The 23,616-nt window shown below is 38.1% G+C and overlaps 1 protein-coding gene across 9 annotated transcripts in view; it reads left to right on the top strand.

Moving 5' to 3' along the window:
- Window positions 1-23,616, top strand: part of kdm6a (lysine (K)-specific demethylase 6A) — a 317,187-nt gene that overhangs the window by 151,527 nt on the left and 142,044 nt on the right. For all 9 annotated transcript variants that reach the window (XM_069889290.1, XM_069889289.1, XM_069889297.1 and 6 more), the window contains 3 exons: window positions 198-306; window positions 6,033-6,082; window positions 7,299-7,357. In XM_069889290.1, coding sequence (XP_069745391.1) covers window positions 198-306; window positions 6,033-6,082; window positions 7,299-7,357 — 218 coding nt within the window. The remainder of the gene's footprint in view (window positions 1-197; window positions 307-6,032; window positions 6,083-7,298; window positions 7,358-23,616) is intronic.

Genomic DNA, 23,616 nt, shown 5'->3' with positions numbered 1-23,616 from the left:
TTATTCTGAAGTACAGAGTTCCTGACTACCAGAATAAGGATAAGAATTGTTCTTTGATTTACCTCATGAAGAATTAACTGTAGATTTGATGATAACACATGGCTTGTATCTCCAAAATATGAATTCAGTGTGATATAGGCCAGAAGTGGACCTCTAAATTAATGTGCCTTCTGATTATTTGTTGTTTTTTGTTATAGGCGATTCACTGTTTTGAATCAGTGATCAAGAAGTGTGAAGGAAAAGTTGACCCTGAATTGTTTTGCCAGCTTGGTCATTTCAACCTCTTATTAGAGGATTATCCAAAAGGTAATCCATATTCTTTATTTCATTTGCATTTCTGGGATGTTTTGTATAATAAATAAAAGCTATGCAAAGAATATTGAATAGATATTTCAGATGTGTATACCGGAGATAAATAAAGGCAATTGTCAAATGATCGAGGATGCATTGTCGTAATTCAATAATTTTGTGTTTGTATCCGTTTTAGGATTTTAGTCAGAATAATATGAAATTGTTTAAATTATTATCCAAAGCAGGAACTTGTTTTTCTTTTTAAAGAAATTTTGCGTCAAGACCTGTAAAGAATACATGTGAGAACTGCAAATATCTTGGGAAATTATTTTTAACTGCGCGGTTGAAGTTCTTTTCACTGGGAAAATAAAATTATACTTCATGGGCAGTGTCTCAAAATAGCTGCAAGAAATTTTATTCTAATTCTTAAAGATGACACATAAACCAGTTTTGATTTAGATGTGATTTTAGGCATCTTCACTTGATGGCCACAAGTAAAGATTCCCCTGTTTCATATTGGCAGTTTTCTTTGCCAAGCGACAAATGTAATCATATTTGGAAGCCCTTTGCTATTTTGTTAATTTATTGTCCATATGTTGCGCATTGAGTTAAAGCTGTCTAGTCGATACTGTATAATGCTGTGACTTGTGAATGTCAGTTCAAATTGCGACTTTTCCTTTTAAAAATATCTTGTTCACTAATAATTAATTTAAATATGATTGTAACTTTTGAAGTTATATTTTGGAAAATATGGACGTATGATCCTTTTTTGAAATGGTCATAACAGAATAATTTAATGGATGCAATACATTAAAATAAAACCTGTTTTTATAGTGTCCGTATTGGCTCTCCATCAGAGCAACTCAATATTTCCATTCCCCGGCAGTTCTCTGTATCCTTGCAATTCTATTTTCACTGTGGATAATATATATTAAATTTCTCCACCAAATCTGCAGGTGATGCACAGATAGTGTTGAACTGCACAAAAAGTCCTCACACCACTCTTAATTTCCTTCTCCTTTAATTTATACATGTGACTTTAAGACCTCTACTTTTCCTTTTATATATATATATATATATATATATATATATATATATATATATATAAAAATTCTCGTCCATTCCTGGAACAAAACCTGATGGGAGTTCAGCATTGTTCTTCATTTATGTGGTTTGGATACTATACAAGGAGTGATTGAATTTTCTTGAATGTTGTGCATTTAGTTGACCAAAACAAAATCAAAGCATAAATGATTGCCAAAATTATTGGTTTCCTAAAGAGTTTATTTAGTTGCTGGTTATGGTCCTAGGAAATTATGGAAAATCACAATCCTGTACAGCATGCTTCCGATTATCCGAAATGCTTGGGACCTGCCCTAAATCAGTTATATGGATTTTTCGGATAATTGAGAAATTTCTTTAAGCAGGCCCAGTAGCATCAGCAGAATATTTGTATCAGCTGTCGCTGATCCCCGACGCCTCCCCACCACTATTGTCAATCCTGTCCAAGGTCTCACCTCACCTGTAAGTGGGAGAAAATTGCACATACAGTCCCAGGGATTGTCCTCCGGCAGAATTTCATCGGCCCCGCTGAAAGGGTATTTGACAGAGGGAGTGGTTCAGGCGGGTGAGCTGGAAAAGAGCGCAATATTCAATTCAAATTCTGAGAATGCCAGAACGCAATTTATCATAACGTTGCAGTAACTCATGGCAAAAAAAAAAGACAATTGATAAATAATCAGTATTATCCTTTCCTTCAATGTGTAACCTGTGGATAAATGTCTCCTTTGTAAAACTAATTCCTTGTAGCCCCACTTGAGCATGGTGGGTAAAATATTTTTCAACTTTTTTCAACTTGTGATGTCACGTCTCAGCTGAGTGAAAAAAAATTGGATATTTGAGAATTTTGGTAGAACTGCTTTCGGATAATTGGAAACCTACTGTACTTGTATCCTAAAAGGGCTGATCTACAAACAGATGTTTTTTAAATTCACCAACAAGCTCTCTGAAAAGTTTATCAATTGCTGGATTAGCCATTTGCTTTATACATCTTAAAGTCATCTTTGTAGTGCTTTGTCTGCTCTGTAGCTGCCACTCTTGATTTCACAAGTATCCTTTTGCCTCCCTTCTCAAACCATTTGCTGAGACCTCTTCAGTCTGAAAACTTCATCCAGCTGTTTTGTTGTTTCTTGAGTTCTGGACTTGGGCCCTTCTTGTGCCTTCCCTTCTCGATCTCTGCCGCAACTGACTCTCTGTTCAATCTTTCATTTATGCCTGTTGCTTCAGCTCCTGGCTTTGTTGACAATATATTTGGCTTAATTGCAATAAAAATGACTCAAAATTTCAGTGGGCATTTTGCTTATTCAGGGTTCTTTCTGGTTCTGTCTCTGCTCAAGCCCTGACCCCTGATGCGTAATTCAGTGAAAGAGATGAGAATAGATGTACAGTGATCAGGGTTTATTCAATTATGTACATATATTTGTGTGTGTGTGTGTATATGTGTATATATATATATATATATATATATATATATATATATGTATGTATGTGACCTACATTTTTTTTTTCTTTCTGAAGTGTCTCTCTGAAGTGTCTCCCTACCTTCCAGGCAGGAATGACCAAAACACCAAATATGCGCATCACACTGCAAATTTAGACCAAATACCTGAAGTGTTATTTATGTCCTATTCATTCGCCTGTTGTTCGTGGATCATCTGCAGTTCAACTAGACTCCTGGTGATCCATGAAAATGTCTAAGGGTTGCAGAGGTAAAATTTTGCAACGGGAATTCCCGTTGCAGCCTTTTTACACAGACTGCGTTCTGTAAAATTGGGAATAATTTTCTGGAAGGCAGCGGCTGTATAAATAAATATATAAAAAAAGTCAAGATTAAAAAAAAACCAGATGGATATAAAAATCAATAAATAAAACAAAACAAATGACTATTCAAGAATACAGTGGACCAATAAGTTAAGAAGTGTAGTGTACAATTGAATAGCAAAGTGGAATTAAAAAATGATAGTGTGTGATATTGTTGACATAAAATCAAAGTTAGAAATGGTGAGGTATAGGAACTCTTGCTTTTCAATTTTATAATGCCATTTAGATATTTTATAGACTGCCATACACTTTTAGCTGTTGTGGTTTTCAGTTTTTGGAAGGGGTGGTTGCCTGAGAATGGTCCTCAGAAATGGGTCTTATGAATTCACATAATGGTTCCTTTGGTCTCTTCAAAGACCATAAGCAATATTTTTGTGTTTCCAAACATGAAAATCAGAACAAATTTAATTTATTTGGGAATATCTCAGAATGAGCAACTGTCTAATCTGTAAAATGCCATTTTAAAGTTTGAAGTTTTTTAATATCCAAGTTCAGTTTATTAAATATTGAGTATTATGAATAAATTCTTAGCAGGTGATGGGTACAATTGTAAATTAGCTATTAATTATTCTTTGGGTTCACTTTTAACTTGATAGCTATTCAATGTTTGTAACTAAAATGGTTTGTGGGATAATGCAAATGACCAGTTATCTTTCCGTCTGCCATCTCAGAACCACTGTGAGCTGACTTGATCAGGATCTCTTTCTAAAGATTCAATTCCATCTCAGAACCACTGTGAGCTGACTTAATCAGGATCCCTTTCCAAAGATGCAATTCCATCTCAAAACCACTGTGAGCTGACTTAATCAGGATCCCTTTCTAAAGATGCAGTTCCACTTAAATAACTTCTTTCTTTGGCTTGGCTTCGCAGACGAAGATTTATGGAGGGGTAATGTCCATGCCAGCTGCAGGCTCGTTTGTGGCTGACAAGTCCGATGCGGGACAGGCAGACACGGTTGCAGCGGTTGCAAGGGAAAATTGGTTGGTTGGGGTTGGGTGTTGGGTTTTTCCTCCTTTGTCTTTTGTCAGTGAGGTGGGCTCTGCGGTCTTCTTCAAAGGAGGTTGCTGCCCGCCGAACTGAGACGCCAAGATGCACGGTTTGAGGCGATATCAGCCCACTGGCGGTGGTCAATGTGGCAGGCACCAAGAGCTTTCTTTAGGCAGTCCTTGTACCTCTTCTTTGGTGCACCTCTGTCTCAGTGGAGAGCTCGCCATATAACACGATCTTGGGAAGGCGATGGTCCTCCATTCTGGAGACGTGACCCATCCAGCGCAGCTGGATCTTCAGCAGCGTGGACTCGATGCTGTCGACCTCTGCCATCTCGAGTACTTCGACGTTAGGGATGAAAGCGCTCCAATGGATGTTGAGGATGGAGCGGAGACAACGCTGGTGGAAGCGTTGTAGGAGCCGTAGGTGATGCCGGTAGAGGACCCATGATTCGGAGCCGAACAGGAGTGTCGGTATGACCACGGCTCTGTATACGCTTATCTTTGTGTGATTAGCGTATAACTTCATTCTTGAAGTTGTTCCTTTTTTTGTGATGATGTGATCTTTACTCTTTCCTGTGTATTCTGGGTTGTCTTATTTTGTATTTTTTTGCCCTTCAAGGATTCTATTTCAAACCTCCTTTGCCTTTTGTATTGCATCACTGGGACTGCTCAAGGCAAAATTGCAAACTATCTCCTCTGTGACATGGTCTCTTGCTTTTGCCAATCTTTCACAATCATTTAATGTGATTTATTATGTTTTTGCCTTGCATCACTCTTTGCTTCAAGCCATAATACACTTCTGTGGAAGTCCTTATCAATGTGGTTTTGTTCTTGATCCTGCAAGGTCATCCTGATCCTCCCAATGATGTACCTTTTATCTTCATTTAATGTCCATGTCAGGATGCATGGAATCAGATTACAGATCTTTGCAACTTTCTTTTAGTGTGTTAGACCACCATAAGCTTGATTTGAAATAGTGAGGATTTTGATAATGTATCAAATGTTCATTGTTTTAACTGTCTTTGGTTTGATGCTCATCATAAATTCTGAAACATTTTGCCTGATTCCTTTGCAGCCACCTCTTTTTTATATAAACACCATTAATTTAAATATTTAAATGTGGGATATCAGCATCTCTGGCTTAGCCAAAATAGTACAACACAGGAACATCCCCCTTTGTCTAGATATCTGTGTCAACCATTTTGCCGAATTAAACTAATTCCATCTGCTTCTACCATCCCCTCTGGAAATGCATTTCAGGTACCTTGTTCCATATGGGGAGGGTGGAGGGAGGGAGGGAAGAGACTTTTATCTTGTGCATCTTCTACCTCCCACCCACCTTAAAGCTATACCCTCTTGTATTAGACATTTCCACCTAAGGAAAAGTCTCCGGCCATCTTCCCTGTCTCTGCCTGTTATAATTTAAAAAACTTACCAGATCTTTCCTCAGCCTCTGATACTCTAGAGACAAACCAATCCAAATTTTTCCATACTACTTTTAGCTTATTAAAAACTTAAATTGTATAGCTGGCAGGTCATAGTTTAACTACCTCACTTCTATCACACTGAATGTTGACTAACTAAGATTATACAGTTTTGTCATCCAATTAATTCCTGAACATTCTTTCATCTCCCTTGCCAAGGAAATTCCTTTCCATTTGTCATTTTGCAACCAGAATTTATTTTAATGTCGCTCATGTTGTTCTTATTTTTATAATTCGTCATTTGGGAGAGTTCATATCTGGAATGTTGTCAAAATTATTCTACTTTATCTGCCTAACTTGCTGGGGTTTTTTTTTTTTGCTTTAGTTTGGGATCTGTAATATCTGAATCTTAATAAATTTTCAATTTTTTTTTGTTTTCCCTTCCAGCATTATCTGCATACCAGAGGTACTACAGTTTGCAGTCTGAGTACTGGAAGGTTTGTATTATTTAGAATCAGAATTTATTGTCATCAACAGATCATGAAATTCGGTGTTGCAATCACACACATCTTTTATTATCACACAATTTATAGGAGAGCCTGGGAAACATTACGGGAATAAAACATTAGCACACAATTTCTAATTCACTCAGGCGGTGCTGACATTCGCACACAATAGCAGGGGAAATGCACACTCTTCCTGGACCCCTGATTTGTCAGGAGACAGCCCTGGTACAAACAGTACCCACAGAGGTATACGCACACTCTCGGGACCCCTGATCGTCATGAAGTGCGGCTCTACTGCAAGTATCGATCTATAGCAGTTTAAGCTATAATGATACTACTGATCAGCAGTACACCTCTTACCCATGACCCTTCCAAGTGACACAGTAGTGACCATGGCATGGAGTGGTGTCTGGAGCTATCACCACAAGGCAGAGTGTTGTGTTGTTGGATAGTTGTTGCTAGGTTTTTAATTGGATTAAACAATTTAGCAATTATGTTTGTGATTGCTGTTCATCCAAGAACATATTAATTCTCTTTATGCTATTTCATGGGTTTTATTTAAATCACTGCCATTCATTTACTTTTCCATTTTTTAAGAAAGTAATGCCACAGAATTGCAAATAAAATTGCAGGTGCGCAATTTGAAACAAATGCAACCATACTGGATGAACTCAGCCAATCAAATGTCAATATATTGTCATATGGCACAGAAGCTATTTCTTTGGGCTGCCATGTCCATGCCGATAGTTTTGCCCACTACACTAATCCTAATTTACCTGCATTAAGGCTTTATCCTTCCATGCTTCGATGAAGTCTTTAACCTGAAATATTATTTTTTATCCCTTTCCACAATTGTTGCTGCACCAGCGGATTCTTCCAACATTTTAGTCTTTGCAGTTTGAATTTGATGTGTGAATTTTGTGCATCCAATGCATTAAAATGTACTTGTTAATTTTGATATATAGAACTACTATATTTGAAGTTTAAATAACATTGAGCAAGGAGATCATCTCTGCTTGATGGAGATCATACTTTCCAGATGTTTACATCAAATACTTTGCTTTTATATCATGGTACTTTGACGAGAGCCAACATGGATGAATACAATGAATAATACAATTATCTTGTTTTGGTGTGGTGAAACAAATGTTAAGATTAAATTATTGGAATTCAATACAAGGTTATTTATTTATTTTCTCCCCTGTAGAATGCTGCATTTTTATATGGCCTTGGTATTGTCTACTTCCATTATAATGCATTTCAGTGGTAAGTAAAACATTTATTTGATTCCTTGGTTGAAAATTATTAGGTCGCCAATACATTTAATCAACTTGTGTCTCTATTTGTTGTTGTACAGCAGAAATAATTTAGCTGATGATATATCTTGAGCTAGAAAGGGTTAATAGAGATTCCATTGTTTTCATTGAGCATATTTAAATGGCATCAAATTTGCATGCCCAAGTGTGATATACTGGAAATGCGACCATAACCACCGGCCAATTCAAATGGGAAATTGCATACTGTAAAAATTTCCCTGTCTTTCCTTTCTTAATCACTGAGTTTGGAACTTGCCAAAAGCTCTCTTCATCCCAATGAACACTCCTTGTCATCCACTTTCTTAGTTATTTTTAGTTCTGAAGTAAGTGCTAAATTTTGGCCCTGCGCTTCGTTTCAACAACAGACCCCACCAGTCCCCCTCCACCACAAGCCTCTTCCTGCTGCCAGAATTTGGCCTCGCCCTCAATATCTTCTCATTTGACTCATCCCACTTTCTTCAGACCTTTTTGTTGGCTACGTGGAACAGTCCATGATGCAAGCCTACATAGACAAGGCTCCTCAACTCTTCCTCTGTTACATTGACGATTATTGGTGCTGCCTCATTCACCCATGATGAGCTCATCATCTTTATCCACTTTGAATGCAACTTCCACCCTGACCTCAAATTCACTTAGTTCATCTCTTGCAACACTCTCCCTTTTCTTGATCTCTCTGTCTCCATCCTGGGAGACAAACTCTTGACAAATATTTCTTCTAACCTACCAACTCCCACCGCTACCTCTTCACACCCTGTCCCCAGTAAGGATTCCATTCCTTCCTCTCAATTCCTCCGTCTGATGCATCTATTCGTTGTACAAGGTCTTCCATGCCAGCTCATCTGAGATGTCTTCCTTCTTCAAACAACGTGGCGTTCCCTCTATCACCATCAACTTGGCCCTCACCTGCATATCCTCCATTACCCACACTTCTGCCCTGGACCCCTCTGCCTGCATGTGCAACAAGGACAGGGTTCCGCTTGCCCTCACCTACCACCCCACCAGCCTTTGCATCCAGCAATATGATCCTCTGCCATTTTGGCCATTTACAAATGATCCCACCAATGGACACTTATTCATCTCTCCGTCTTCTGCAGGGACTGCTCCCTCAGTGACTTCCTCATCCACTCTTCCCTTCCACCAACTGCCTCCTTGGCAACTATCCCTGTGACTACAGGAGGTGCTCCACTTGCTTTCACACCCCCTCCCTCACCACCATTCTGGGTCCCAAATGGTCCTTCCAAGTGAAGCAACATTTCACTTGTGAATCTGCAGGAGTTGTCCACTGCATCCAGTGCTCCCTTGTGGTCTCTACATTGGAGAGACTGGATGCAGTCTGGGAAATGAAAAAGGATCTAGAAAGTGTGGATTGGGCAAGGTTGGTTTCTGGCAAACGAAGCGTAAGGCCAAAATTTAGCACTTCCTTCAGAACTAAAAATAACTGAATGACAAAATGTTTGGCCTTCAAAGGCAAAATTTTGATAGTACAGCCATGCATTGTCTTGAGTCCGGGTTATGTTCTGGAAGTGGGAATGTACAGTACATATAAAAACATACATCGGTAATAAGGATAAGACTGTCTACTGCATTTACTATGACTGGTACTGAAGTATTGTATGATGTGAAGGCAGCTGCAGAGTGTAGGGACTACACCCGTGCTCTTCTAACATATAGTACAGTACAGTATTATCTTCAATAAAATCAATAAAACCAAAGGAATTATCTGAATACTTTAAATTTTATAGGTTACCTTTTTTGTTTACTTTTCAATTGCACCCACATTTGTCATCATCAAATACTTCCACCCTGACCTGTGTCTCTTCACCTGAAGGACTTTACTGAGGCTCTTCTGTGGGAGGAGATGGGTTTTTTTTTAGGAAGATATCTAGTGTGATTTGCTTAGTTTCCCTCTTCTTAAAAAAAAATTGCCTATAGCAAGCAATAGCATCATTTATTTTCCTCTCTTCCAAAAGGTAACGTTCTGCATTGAAAACATTTCTGCTTGATCTTTTTGGCGGCTTCTCCTCCTCTTTCTTTTCTCTTGCACCCTATGCAACTTGCTGCTCTTCCAGTTCAATCAACTCTTCATTTGTCAATTCCTCAGGAATGATTTCTATCAGCTGACTTGTTTCTTCATCATCCACATAAAGTTGTAAATTGTTTGCCAGTTCAACAGTAGCATTATTTTAGCCATTTTCTCTGTTTTCTGAAAACCTCAAGTCGTTCACTTAGCTTTTAAGGTTTTTTCCAGATGCCATTCATACACTATGTGGTGACTTCATCCCAGGACAAAGCAACGTCGTTTATGCAGTGTAAATATTGCATTCTTTCCGAAAGACGATGAATGTTTATCCAGTTGTAGCTTCCTTAGTTGCACTAATTGCTTGGGTGAATGTTCTTTTTGCATAATAGCTTTCTTTGAAGACTGCAGTAACCCCTTGATCCATAGGTTGGATGAATGAGATTTTATTGGGATGGAGAAACACCACTTTGATGTTAGGATCGAGATCATTAATGTAAGGGGAATGTCCTGAAGCATTATCAACAAATAGCAAAATGTTTAAAGTAACATTTTCTTTCATAGAATAATTTTCCATCACTAGCATAGCAGTTAATTAAGGCATCTTCAAAATGTTGCTGGGTCTTCCAGGACATGTTGCTGTGATAATGCACTGGGAATGTGTTTTGGTTAATGTTTTTAAACATCCAAGGGTTTTCCCTCTGCCAAATAGAGAACAATTTCAACTTGTATCCAACCTAACAAGTGTTGTACGGTTCTTAAATGCCATGAAGCCAGGCATTGATTTTTGCCTCCTTATGGATGAAAGTTCATTCAATAATGACGTTTCATTCATGTTAAATATTTGTTGAGGTAAATACCCTCCCTCTACAATTAGTCTATGCAATTCTTCCACAAAAGCTTTAGCTGCCTTCACATCAGTATTTGCAGACTCACCTTAATACTGTGCAAAGAATAACGCTATTTTAAATGCTGTTTAAAACGCTGTTAAATTGCACATCATAGTCACATCCAGCTTTTGCCTTCAGCATCTTAAACGAGGCACAAGCCTTTACTGTGATCGTCATCTGGCTTGGGGGAATATGCATTTTTGATTTTTTTTATCTATGTTGCAAGCAACTTCTTATCAGCTATAGGCCCCTCTTGCTGCTCAGTTATTAGTGTTGATTTCATTGGTGGAGCTCCTTTAACAGCCTGGGTCATTTTCATTCGATTCTTCAAGATTGTGCTTATGGTTGAGTGAGACCATCCTAAGTCAAGTGCTGTAATATTTACAGTTTTACTACATCACCTTTAGCTCCTCTTCCAAATTGATGGCATGTCTTTTCTTTGATTCTGTCAGAGGCTTGCTTTGGGGCATTTAGGGGCCATGTTGCACGGTATATTTTCAGATAAAATTTGGCCAATGCGATAACACGCAAACAAGAAACTGCGTGGAACATGATGTTGGATGTTGATGTTTCGTATGCTATTGAGACTAGAAAAATATTGGTGTTTTTTTTTGTAGTAAATAGAGTATACACTAACATTATTACACAATAATAAAAAGTACATATAGATTTCAATTGCATGTACTGTACTATAAATTAGGCGTATACTGTACCATTATCCGGCTGACAGCACAATTGCTTTGTTTTGGCATTTGAGCCCACATGTCGAATGCATGGTGTGTGACTTAATGCCTGCCAATGTCAGTCCTGATGTAAATATTTATTTAACCATTATAGTGACCACAGATGTATCTGCGAGCAGATGATACTCGATTGGGCTAAGTTGAAGTATGGGTTTAGCGAGTTTGTATTTTCCAGTCAAGATTAAAAACGAAGTTAATAGGCATAAGGAACCTTGATTTTTGAGGGATATTAGTGATCTGGTTAAGAAGAGAGAGATGCATAGTAGGTATAGGCAACAAGAAGCAAATTAGGTACTTGAGTATAATAAATGTAAGAATAAGTGTGAGGAAATCAGAACGACACAAGGTTCCTCTGGCAGAAAAGGTGAAGGAAAATCATAAGGGCTTCAACAGGTATATTGAGAAAAGGATAGTGAGGGAGAAAATTGGTCCTCTTGAAGATCAGAAGTGTTGGTTATGTATGGAACCAGGAGAGGTAGTGCAGGTCTTGAATGAGTTTTTTGCATTAGTATTTACTCAGGAAACTGGCACGGAGTTTATGGAAGTGAGGCAAAGAAGCTGTGACCTAAGAGTAGGAATTGCTTGCTGTCTTAAAGCAAATAAGGGTAGATAAATCCCTCGGGCTGACAAGGTATTGTTACAAGCCCAGAGGACTCCAAAACCCAGGAGCAATAAAAATTCACCAAGATGATAGTTAAACAAAAGTTGCTTTTAATTTTCTTTAAACAGAACAAAAGGATCAATCTTTAACTTATTATTATCATTATTAACTTGACTCCCTTCTAATTCTAAGCACACATGTATGTAATGTGTATATGTTCAGAAAAGTTATTTGATTCACTGTCCAATCTCACTTCTCACTTCTCCAAGTTCACTGATATCAGGCAATTATTATACTGTCCACAGAATTTAACATTTATGAATCTTCACCAGGCTCTGGTGCTTAAAGTTAAATGGTTACCGCTCAGGAAGGTTCCCATTAGTTTCAGAGAGATATTTGTTGCTCGTTGGACACGCACCAACTGATTTCCTCCAATCAGTTACTTCAGTGTCTTGCCGAAGAAACTTTCCCCATCAAGGGTTTTCCAAATGATGACCTCTTCTTTCAGGTGATCACAGGTTCCTCTTGTTTCCCTTATTTCAGGAGAAACACTCTAGCCAGCCATTTCCTCTTGTAAGGACTTTGAACAGGCTGAAGTCAGAACTCACAACCAAAATGGGGTTTTCAACAAGCTGCCTGCTTGCCATTTTGCAGCCTCAACTGTTACTGTACAACTCCCTCTCTCCCTCTGTTTGCTTGTACTGTTAATTGTTACATGTGCACCTCCTTGTGGCTGCTGCACTGCTCCTGCAATAAGACACACAACCAGACGGGTTGAGCTCAGTGAGCAGACTGGTTTATTGCAGGCTGCTGGGCTGCACTGACGTCACCTGAGTGTCACGTGGTCCCCCAGCGTGGGTTTCTGAGCCCCGTGCTGGAAGGAAAGGAAACCCCTGACGGCGCCATTTTGGCCAGCTGCCCCGCCGCGTGGCTTACAAGTGGGGCCTGTTCGCCTGCCTCGTGGTGAACTGCCACAGCAGTTCCATTGTCTGCAAAGTCACTGGTGATACAATGTCTCACTTGAGCAATGCTCTTTCATTTTAAATGAGACATCTTTTGTGGCGTTTTACTGTTTATGGCACACATGTCAAACTCTGGCCCGCGGGCCAAATTTGATATAATTATATTTGGCCCGCAAGATCATTTCAAAAATGTATTAGAGGTGGCCCGCTGGCCGCCGCGCCAGTATAGCGCATGCACAGTAATACAACAAATCCCAGAATGCATTGGCGTCAGCCTGCTAATCGCCCCCCACCTCCTCTTTACGTTGCAGGGTCTCACCGTGGACTCTGGTTTTGGGGCCTGTCCGGTGTCAGGGGAAGCCAAGGCCGCTTCCCAGCGCCTGGAACCGGAGGCCTCAGGCCTGACCTCGCCAGGACCGTTGCCCACTCCCCCTCCCTGCCGCAGGCCGATCAGTGACTCACGGTGACGGGGCCGCTGATCCGCCGAGATGCCGCCCTGCAGCGAGAGCCGATGCCCCCGCACTGTCGTTGTCCAACCCGATCACCCGCAAACCCCGCCCTCCCGCACACAGGCCTGAGTAAGGATTATGAACTTTAATCTCAGGATAAAACGATCTTCTAATAGTTTCATGTCATAGTGATAAATATATTCCTGGTTAAAAATGGTCCTGCACCTGGATACAAGCTCATTAGGCATAAAACTTGAAAAGTGTGTAAATCAAAGGATATCTGTACCAATGGAAAAAGGGCATGGCAAATAACCCTGCTAGAGTTCATGCCCACAATCAGTCACCCATTTGATTGTTTCAGGAATCATGTTATTTTCCCACATTCTCAATAGCCCTCAGATTTTACTATTCGACAGCACACTAGCAACATTTGACAAATCCTCTATAGAGAAATATTATTTATTGAATATTTTATTTCTCATTTGTTAATGCTTCTGGAAAGAGTTTATCCAAAATTATTATTAAACATTTATTTTAATAAGAAAAAGTTTAACATTACATATGTTGAAAGAAGAGAAAACATGCAGATGTTGTTGAAATTTTTCAATAAATATTTAGTTCGGCCCTCGACTTAGTCCAAGTTTTTAATTTTGGCCCTTCGTGAATTTGAGTTTGACACCCCTGGTTTATGGTGTAACCTAAACTAAACCCCCACAATCTATCTTTTTTAAAGACATCTTTTCCCATAAGTATTCTAACATATCCCGTAACAGTATTCTCTCAGACCTTGAGAGAGGCTAGTGTAGCTTTCTTGCATATTTGGTAGACACTTTAATTTGGTGTTTTCTACAAAACACCATTTACAGATTGGAATAAAATTCATTATTTAAGAACTTGTTGCTCTTTCTGACAGAAATGTAGTGAAGCTTGTGGTATAGTTTTAACTCTGCATTGGGCTCAGTTTTCTAGCTTTGTGGCTTTGCTGTTTTCAACAGATAAGTGTTTTTTAGACTTGAAAATGTTGGCAATCACCCAATGGAGTACTTTATTTCCTCTTAGTGGTTTAAAATTTTGTATAGTTGTTTTGGCCAAGAGAGGAGATTGGAGTACAAACCCAATGAGAGAATGTATAAAGTTGGCCATGAACAAAATGAGAGCAGCTTGCATTTCTGCATTGAATATCAACATTTTGTTTTTCAACAACTCTTTGCTCTATACATGATAAGCTGAATAATAGTGAATATCTTTGCAGGTTAGTACTACAGCCATATTGAGTTGTTGGATATTCAGTAAAGAGAAAATTATTAGTGTCAATCAGTTTGGTTACTTATCAAAGCATAAATAATTAAAGTTTATTGTCATTTGATAAAATATAACCCGACAAAACAGCGTTTTCTGCTCCTCAGTGCTAAACATGGAGACACACATACAGACAAATAATATATATGCAAAACAAGTACTGTATTTATCTATAAAATGAATATATATTGTTTTACACAAATGAGTATTAGATGATTAGTGTGAGGAGTTCCTTTGATCAGAGAACATACTCATTGCCTGTGGAAAGAAGCTGTTCCTTAGCCTGGTGGTCCTGGTTCTAATACACCTGCATCTCTTCCCCCAATGTGAGCAGCTGTACCTGAAAGATGCTGTGTGCAGGGTAGAAGTGGCACTCGATGATTTTGCATGCCCTCTTCGGACAATGATCCCGGTAAATCATTTGTGGATTGACCCCAGGATGGAAGTGGCACTCGATGATTTTGCATGCTCTCTTCGGACAATGATCCCGGTAAATCATGTTGATTTGGTGGGGGGGGGGGGGGGGTAGAGAGAGGAGGAGACTCCATTGACCCTTTCTGTCTCACTTATGATCTTGTGGATTGACCTCCGATCCATTTCTCTGCAGCAAGTGTACCACACCATGGTTTAGTCAGCCAGGACTGTCTCGAAAAAGCTTTAGAAGGTGACTGGTAGCCTTGCTCACTTCAGTCTTCTCAGGAAGTGAGGTCATTGTTGGCCTTCCTGACAAGTGAGATGTTGAGTGTCCACGATTAAGTGAACCTCGAGGGTCAGTAGCTTGAACAGGAGTGGACTGTTCATACATCTCTGAGGTGCGCCAGTGCTCATTGTGACGGTGCTTGATATTCTGCTACTGACCTGGATAGACTGTGGTCTTTCAGTTAAGAGGTTTAGATTCCAATTAGAGAGGGGTGTCGAGTACAACCGTGTACAGCTTCTCTACCAGTCTCTGGGGAATTATTGTATTTAATGCCAAGCTGAAGTCAATGAACAGCAGGCTGGTGTACAAGGTATTCTCCAGGTGGGCTAGAGCGGAGTGAAGCGACAAAGCTATAACATTGTGTTGTATGGTTTCTTCTATTGGCGAATTGAAATGGATCCCGCATCTCTAGGAGGTGTGCTTTGATGCCATCACCAGACGCTCAAAGTATTTCATAATTGTGGAGATCAGTGTCGGATCTTTGAGATCTGTTATTACCCTCTTGGGTACCACCGGGATGATGGTAGCTGTCTTAAACCTTGCGGGAACAATGGACTGTTAGGTGTTGAAGATGTCTGTGAAGACCTCTGTCAATTGGTCTGTTTAGTCTTTCATTACCTGACCAGGTATGTTGTCTGCCTTGTGTGGGTTTACTTTGGAGAGGGTTCTCCTGGCCACGACTATGCAGGGCTTTATGGAGCTTTCTTTGCGTTATCCTGATAGTTGCACCAGAAAGTATAAAATTTGTTTCCAAGTGAATTATTTTATGGGATACATGTGCATTTCCTGTTTTAAAAATGTTGGTTTGAGTACAGCATTAGAGTTCTTATCAAAATAATTTTGCATTAATGGTGGCCCATCTTTTGAAAATAAAATCATTTACTACAAAACTGCATTCAGAGTCCTTGCTTTTGAGACCTATCAAATCTGTTTTCTTACTCATAACACCGCCCCCCCCCCACCCCCCCGGGAGAATGAGGGGCTGGAGAGAGGTGTGGGTAATCTCCTTATGGAACAAGCATTCACTGCCTGTGCATACATAATTCGTCACTCGGGATATCATCGCTAGAGGTTGAGTTCCCTTTAGCTCCGTGATACCGGATTGGTAATATGAAAGGGTGCATGGAACTTTTTTTTTCTTGGTCCAGTGTGAACGTCCCTACCGGTATTTCAAAACTGGCTGTTCACGTGCTAATTTAGCAGGCTGCCAATGTGAAAAAGCTTTGAGAAGGACTGGGCTATGTTTGCTGCTCTGCAGCAATATGCATTCAGGTTTTTTTGTCAAGAGTATGTACATGACGTCATGTACAACCCTGAGATTTATTTCTGTGGGTGAGGCAGAATTAACATTTATTGGTAGTGCATCTACACAGCATATACATGTAAACAGATTATGAATATAAGTAGATAACTAATGTAAACAAAGTGCATGCAATGCAGAGAAAATAAAAATCAATAAAATACATGCCCTTAAATGAGTCTGATTGAGTTTGTTGTTGATGAGTCTAATGATGCGAGTCTTGTGGCACCTTGACCTCTTTTCTGATGGCAGCAACAAGAATAGAGCATGTGCTGGGTGTTGTGGATCCTTGATGATTGCTGCTTGATGATTCCTAAGCATTTGAATTAGCGAACCAGGTTGCAATGCAAACCAATGGATATACTTTCCACAGAAATCTGCAGAAGTTTGATAGAATATTTGATGATATGCCTAATCTTGGACTTGAGCAGAGGCTTTGGTGTGCCTTCTTCAAGATTGTTTGGATGTTTTGGCACCAGAAGTCCTTTGATATGTATGTACCCAGGAGCCTGAAGGGATTATCCCTCTCCACCATCAATGCAGACAGATGCATGGACCCTTAGCTTCCCCTTCCTAAATTCCACATTAACCTCCTTGGTTTTGTTGATGTTGAGAGCAAAATTGTTCTTGCATCTGTTAGGTAAAAACATCATGAGCTGGGAATGTAGAGGGAGTCACCCAGTGCTGGGCCGTAACAAGATGCAGTTGTGACCTTGTACTCTCAAGATAAGAGTGGGGATGACAAATTGATGTGCAGGAGGCACATCAGGAGGCACATCACAGAGAGGGACAGCAACAGTTTATTCATTGGACAATGTCATGGTATGATAATTTACTAAGTACGTATCCTAAGGTATATAAAAAACACCACTTGCTGATAACGGCAGAATGCGCCTTCTCCAACTAACACTGTTAGTTGCAAGTGTTACAATCTGGCAATAAAGAACAAAGAACCTTGATTTCTACTCAGTCTGGTGTTTGACTCACTCATTCATGAACAAAGCAGACCTAACACATCTCCTAACCAGATATTTGATATCCATCCTGTATTTATAATTTCCGGTTATTGGGAAATTGTTAGGGAACTTGTAAATTATGTTTGAACCAAGTTTGCAATGCAATCATGAGGATGTGGGGAATAGAGCAGCTTTGAGATACTCCTATGTGGATGGTCATTTAACTGTTAATGAGAATTGATTTTTTTACCAATCTACACTGATTTGGGTCTGCCAATAAGGAAGTAGAGGATCCAGTTGCAGAGAGATGAAGAGTCCCAAATCTTTCAGTTTGCTCATTAGTTTTGCTGGTAGGATGGTTTTGAACTCTGAGAACGGCCTGACTTGCATGTTCTTGTACTACTGGTGATCTGATGCAGAGTGGAGCTTCACTCTGCATTCATGATTACTCGCAAAGCAACAGTTTCTTGATTTGTGTTTTCTGAATGTAGGGGCAGGTAGCAATAGGTACAAGGCAGAAGCCCTTTTTGCATTTCCAAAGTATCTTCTTGAACACATGATATTCTGTGCAATTGGGTTAATCTTAAAAATGCTGAGATGACGAGCACAGTGTACCAAATGGCTGCCTCCTGTGCCCCATATGTTCTATGCACTCATGACTTTTTTGAGAATGGTACATGGAACTATGAGCCTTAGAATAGTAGGAATGAGAGTTGTTTCTTTATTTCAAGCACTATGAACCTACCTGAACTTGATAGGGTAAAAGAGACTTTTTGATTGTCATGTTGTGTGTGAAATAAATCATATTGATTAATTCAACTGTGTCTGTAATAGTGAGAAAGTGTGAATGCTGGTCGAGGGTAACCTAAAATATTTTAAAAAGTATTTTCCTTTTAGATGAAATTTAGAGCTAATTAACATTCTATTACACATTTTGAAAGGAAAATATTGATTTTATTTCCAGTGAGCCTAGATCCTGGGGGTATCTCTATTCCAGTTTTAGAATTTTTTTAAAAAAAGTTCAAGTTGCATAGACAAAGAAAATGTTAACTTTGGATTTCTTTATTTATTACAGCATTTAGTTTGAGATATTTTTAAATAAATACACTATAATAATGTGTTGGCCAATATAAGTTTCAGAATGGAAAAAAAATCTATTAAGAGAAACAACAAGCAGGTTGAAGTTCTTTCAAAATGTGATCGTTGAATGTTACCTCTGTTTTTGGTTGTCACTGTTTTCAGGTTCTTTTTGGAATGTACAAAGATTAATCTCCAACCAGGACAAGGTTTTAAAAAAAAAATGGAATCTATAAATTAAACTTGTCTAATAGGTGTCTATTTTTGTCCTTTTCTTTTAATGCTCTTATTCTGAATTCAACAGTAACTTGACAGATGTAATGATGTACGAGCCTATGAGTTTGCTTAAATTTGCATCTCTTTGTCTGAGTCTTGCAAATGGTGACATACCCGAGTTCCTCTCAATATTTTTGTTTTAATAATAATAAAAAACAGATAAAATCCATTAAATAAACACATTGTTACGGGTTATATTATATTTTATATTAAGAGATAAGTGTAGGACACTTCACAAACAGACATAATCATTTCACAGAAGACATCTCATTTTAAATGCAAGAGCTATGCATAAGCAGAGACTTTATGTCCACAGTGACTTTATTCCACTCACTTTGAAGAATGCCTGTGGATACAGGATTTCTCTTGGGGAGAGGGTTAGAGGTCAGTTCAGTTCTGCAGTGGCTTTTGGAGGCAGCAGTGTGGCGGGCTGGTTGAAAGCTCACAGGTTGTGAGTTCTGAGTTCAGTCTCTTGAAAACCTTTGTAGTCCTTACAAGAGGAAATGACTGGCAAGAGTGTTTCTCCTGAAACAAGAGGAACTCCGCAGTGACCTGGAAGAGGTTACCATTTGGAAAACCCTTGAAGGGGCAAATTTCTTCGGCAAGACACTGAAGTGGCTGATCAGAGGAAATCAGTTTGTGTGTGTGTCCAACGAGCAACAAATCTCTCTCTGAAACCAACAAGAACCTTCCTGAGTGGTAACCATTTAACTTTAAGCACCTGAGCCTGGTGAAAATTCATAAATGTTAAATTCTGTGCACAGTATAAGAATTGCCTGATACTGATGAACTTGGAGGAGTGAGAAGTGAGATTGGACAATGAATCAAAAAACATTCCTGAACATATACACATTACATACATGTGTGCTTAGAATTAGAAGGGGGGGGGGGTTAAGTTAATAATAATAATAATAATAAGTTAAAGTTTGATCCTGTTTTTATGTTTAAAGAAAATTAAAAGCAACTTTTATTTAGGTAACAATTTGTCTTGGTGAATTTCTATTGCTGCTGGGTTTTGGGGTCTTCTGGGCTTGTAACAGAGTAAAAAGGCATATACAGGTGTAGTAAAAATGATATATAAACCAAGTAGACTAGAAGAAAAACAAAAAACATATTCTGCACTTAAATATATAATGGCTAATTGAAAAATTAAAAAAATTACTGTTCTACAAAATCTACCCTCTTCCATTCCGAAGTTGTTGGTAGTTGCATATAATTTACTACCATATAGAGAAGACTAAAATCAGAATATCAGAGTAATCTTATAAATTATGAAAATAATTAATAAAATAACCCCATAAAATGTAAACAAAATTCAATCCATTACATTGGTAGAGCATCTGATTTCCCCCCCCCCCCACTCCCCCTGCAAAGTTAAACATGCCATCATATCAGATACCCATTGAGTGTGAATAGGAGGGACAGCATCTTTCTATTTCATCAGTATTGAACGTCTAGCAATAGGGGAAGCAAAGGAGATTACATGAGATTGAGAGACTGTTAAATTCAAGTCCGTTATTTTAGTTAATTCAAGTAGGGCAATTAAAGGATTTGGTCTCAAATTTACATTAATGAATAAAGATAAGGTACAAAAAACATCTTCACAAAAAAGGGAAAGAGAAATGCAAGACCAGAAGATGTGTAGTGGTGTACCTTCTTTCGTCTTGCAGCTGTCACATCGCCAAGAAACGCTGGAGTAAAATTTAGCCATTTGAACTTTAGGAAAGTCGGCTCGATGTCTTACCTTAAATTGTAAAAGTTAGCAACAATCACAGAAAGAGTTTTACTAATTTTAAAATAGAATCCCATGAATTATCTGAAAATGAAAGCTGAAGCCATGACTTTTTAACCTTATCTAGGGAATTGTCCCGAGACTTTAATAATAAATTATATATAGCTGATATTTTTTAATGATTTAAATTTATACATTATCTCTATAGTATTTATATAAATGTCCTGAGGAAGTCTCAACAAGAATCTAAAAAACACCTAATTTATTTATATATATATATATATATATATATATATATATGGAAGATGGTTGTTCAAATGAAGCTATATTATTTTCAATCGATAAATCTTGAAAGGACTGGATACCCAACTTAAACCATTCATTAAAAGCCAAGTCTTGCACAGAAGTTGATTTATAAAAAAAGAAATTAAATAATATAAGTTTAAAAAAAAAATGATATCCAAAAGATTTTCTAAATTGAAACCAGATTCTCAAAGTATGTTTAATGACCGTTATTGGTTCACTTAGATGCTGAAAAAGGTAATGGAGCTCCAAGTATTAAAATAAAAAAAATATTTTAGTAGAATTAAATAAATTAATTCAACTTAGTGTCCATTCTATCCTTATAATGAATCCAAAAAATGATACATCTAATATTAGCTGCCCAATAGTAAAATCTAAAATTAGGTAGTGCCAATCCACCTTTCTTATTTTGTAGAAAAAAATTACTAAGATGTGAATGCTTATTTTTCCCAAATATATGAAGAAATCATTCAGACAAGTGAGTTTAAAAAAAAAAGTTAAAGGAACAAAAACAGGAACAACTTGGAGGATGTATAAAAACTTTGGTAAAATATTCATCTTGACAGCATTAATTCACCTAATTAAGGAAGGCTCAGGGAGATTGCTCTCCACTGAGATCATCAAGAGTACCAAGTTTATTGGTGTGCACGTGATGGAGAATCTCTCCTGGTCCCTCAACACCAGTTCCATAGCCAAGAAAGCTCAGCAGCACCTCTACTTCCTGCGAAGGCTGAGGAAAGTTCATCTGCCACCCTCCATCCTCACTACATTCTACAGAAGATGTATTGAGAACATTCTGAGCAATTGCATTGGTTTGGAAACTTTACCACCTCAGACTGCAAAACCCTGCAGGGGATAGTGGAGTCAGTGGAGAAGATCATTGGGTGGGGGGGTGGGGGGCAGGGTCCTCTCCTCCTACCATGATGGACATTTACAAGGCATGATGCATGCAGAAGGCAAATAACATTGTAAACTTTTCTCCCTTTTGCCATCTGGGCCACAGCATTTGAGCCCACACACCCAGATTGTGCAACATTTTTTACCCCACAAGCCATCAGGTTCCTCGATTCCTAGAACATGTGTGTATCATGGTTTTTATGCCTATTTATGTCATCTGTTCAATGGTCCTGTAGAAACACCATCTTGTCTTTACTGTGCACTGCATTAGTAGTTATGAGAAATAATGATATGATAAATAATGATAAATAAAGGAGACTTGACAATGAAAGAGGAGACCAATGAGCGAAAAATTTATTAACGTAATTCAATAAAGTAAGAAAATTCTCTTTGAACAGATTATGTTTTAGTAATTGTGACACACAGACAATTAATTTTTTAGCTATTTTAAAAGGAAAGACAGTATCAAGGGAATCAGAAGATTTCATACAAATAGCTCACTTTTCTGAAGATTTAGTTTATACCCTGAAAATTGATCAAATTGATGGAGCAGTGATAGAATAGATGGGATCGAATGATCAGGGTCTGAAATATACAACAAAAGATCATCTGCATATAAAGAAACCTTGTGAAACCTCAGATTGCTGAAATGGTAAAAATTGAAGCAACAGGAGATGAATCTAACAATTTGATCCAATTGATAAATTAAGGGCCAAAGTTAAATTTTTCTAGCACTTTAAACAGATAGTCTCAATCTGCTCTATCAAAGGCTTTTTCAGCATCTAGGGAGATAACGCACTCTGAAGGTGAGACAGGGGAATAAAGTGTTTAATAACTGTGAGTAACGTCCTTTAATAAACCCTGTTTGATTTTCAGAAATAATGAGAGGCATAATGTTATCTAATTTATAAGCCAATAACTTAGATAGAATCTTAGCATCGGCATTCAAAAGAGAAATAGGCCTATAAGGGGAGGTGAAAATGAAGCTTCATAAAAAGTAGCAGGTAATTTCCCAACAGTAAAAGATTCAGAAAAATAGGCTAACAAAGATTGTGAAAAAGTTTTATAAAACTCAGCTGGGAGACCATCGGGACCAGGAACTTTGCTGGATTGTAAAGAGTTAATTGTTGCAGCAATCTCTTCAGGAGACAGACTTATCCAACAATAACTGCTCTTGTGAGGAAAGCAAAGGAACAGTCAGCTTGTCAAAAAAATCTCCACACTGACTGAATCTTTAAGATATTCTGATTTATAAAGGCTGGAATAAAATAGTTGAAAGGCTTCATTTATCTCTAAATGATCAGTGCTAATCACCTCATTGTCTTTACAAATTTCTGAAATAATTTGCTTAGGAGTGAAGCATTTCAATTGATTAGCTATTAACTTTCCTGTTCTATCACCATGTATGTAGAATTGTGGTTTACTTTGCAAAAGTTGAGTCTGAATAGGACAAGTAAGAAGTAAATCATACTTGGTTTTAAGTTTGACCTTTTTTATAAATAAAACTCTGGCTTCTAAGTCATAGCATATTGTTGGTCTATTAATTTCAATTGATGGGCCAATTCATCTCTCTCCAAATTAGCTATCTTTCTAACATTAGCCATAAAAGAAATGATCTTACCTCTAATACCTCAATCTTACCTCTAATACCAAACCAGAGACCTCTGAAGAGGATTTTTTTTTCAAAAAAAGAAAAAAACAGGATATGACAATAGAATAGGGTTTAAACACCATTGCTTAGTAAATCGAGGTAAATCCAGAATATTGATATAAAAACCAGAGAATGGCCAGGAATTAATATGCTCTCATGTTTACAAGAATCAATTATTGGAATTGATTGTTTATCTGCAAGAAAATAATCAATTCGTGAATATGTATGGTGTATCTTAGAAAAGAAAATTCCTTATCATTAGGATGAAAAAAAATCTCCATGTCTATATTGCCACACTGTAGTATGAACAATTTAATAAACATAACAGACTTGTTTAAAGTGGCAATTTTAGGAGA

This window comes from Narcine bancroftii, chromosome 7 (genome assembly GCF_036971445.1).
Source record: "Narcine bancroftii isolate sNarBan1 chromosome 7, sNarBan1.hap1, whole genome shotgun sequence".
NCBI classification, from domain to species: Eukaryota; Metazoa; Chordata; class Chondrichthyes; order Torpediniformes; family Narcinidae; genus Narcine; species Narcine bancroftii.
The sequence above is the reverse complement of the archived record's forward strand: the minus strand, read 5'-3'. Positions and strand labels throughout refer to the sequence as shown.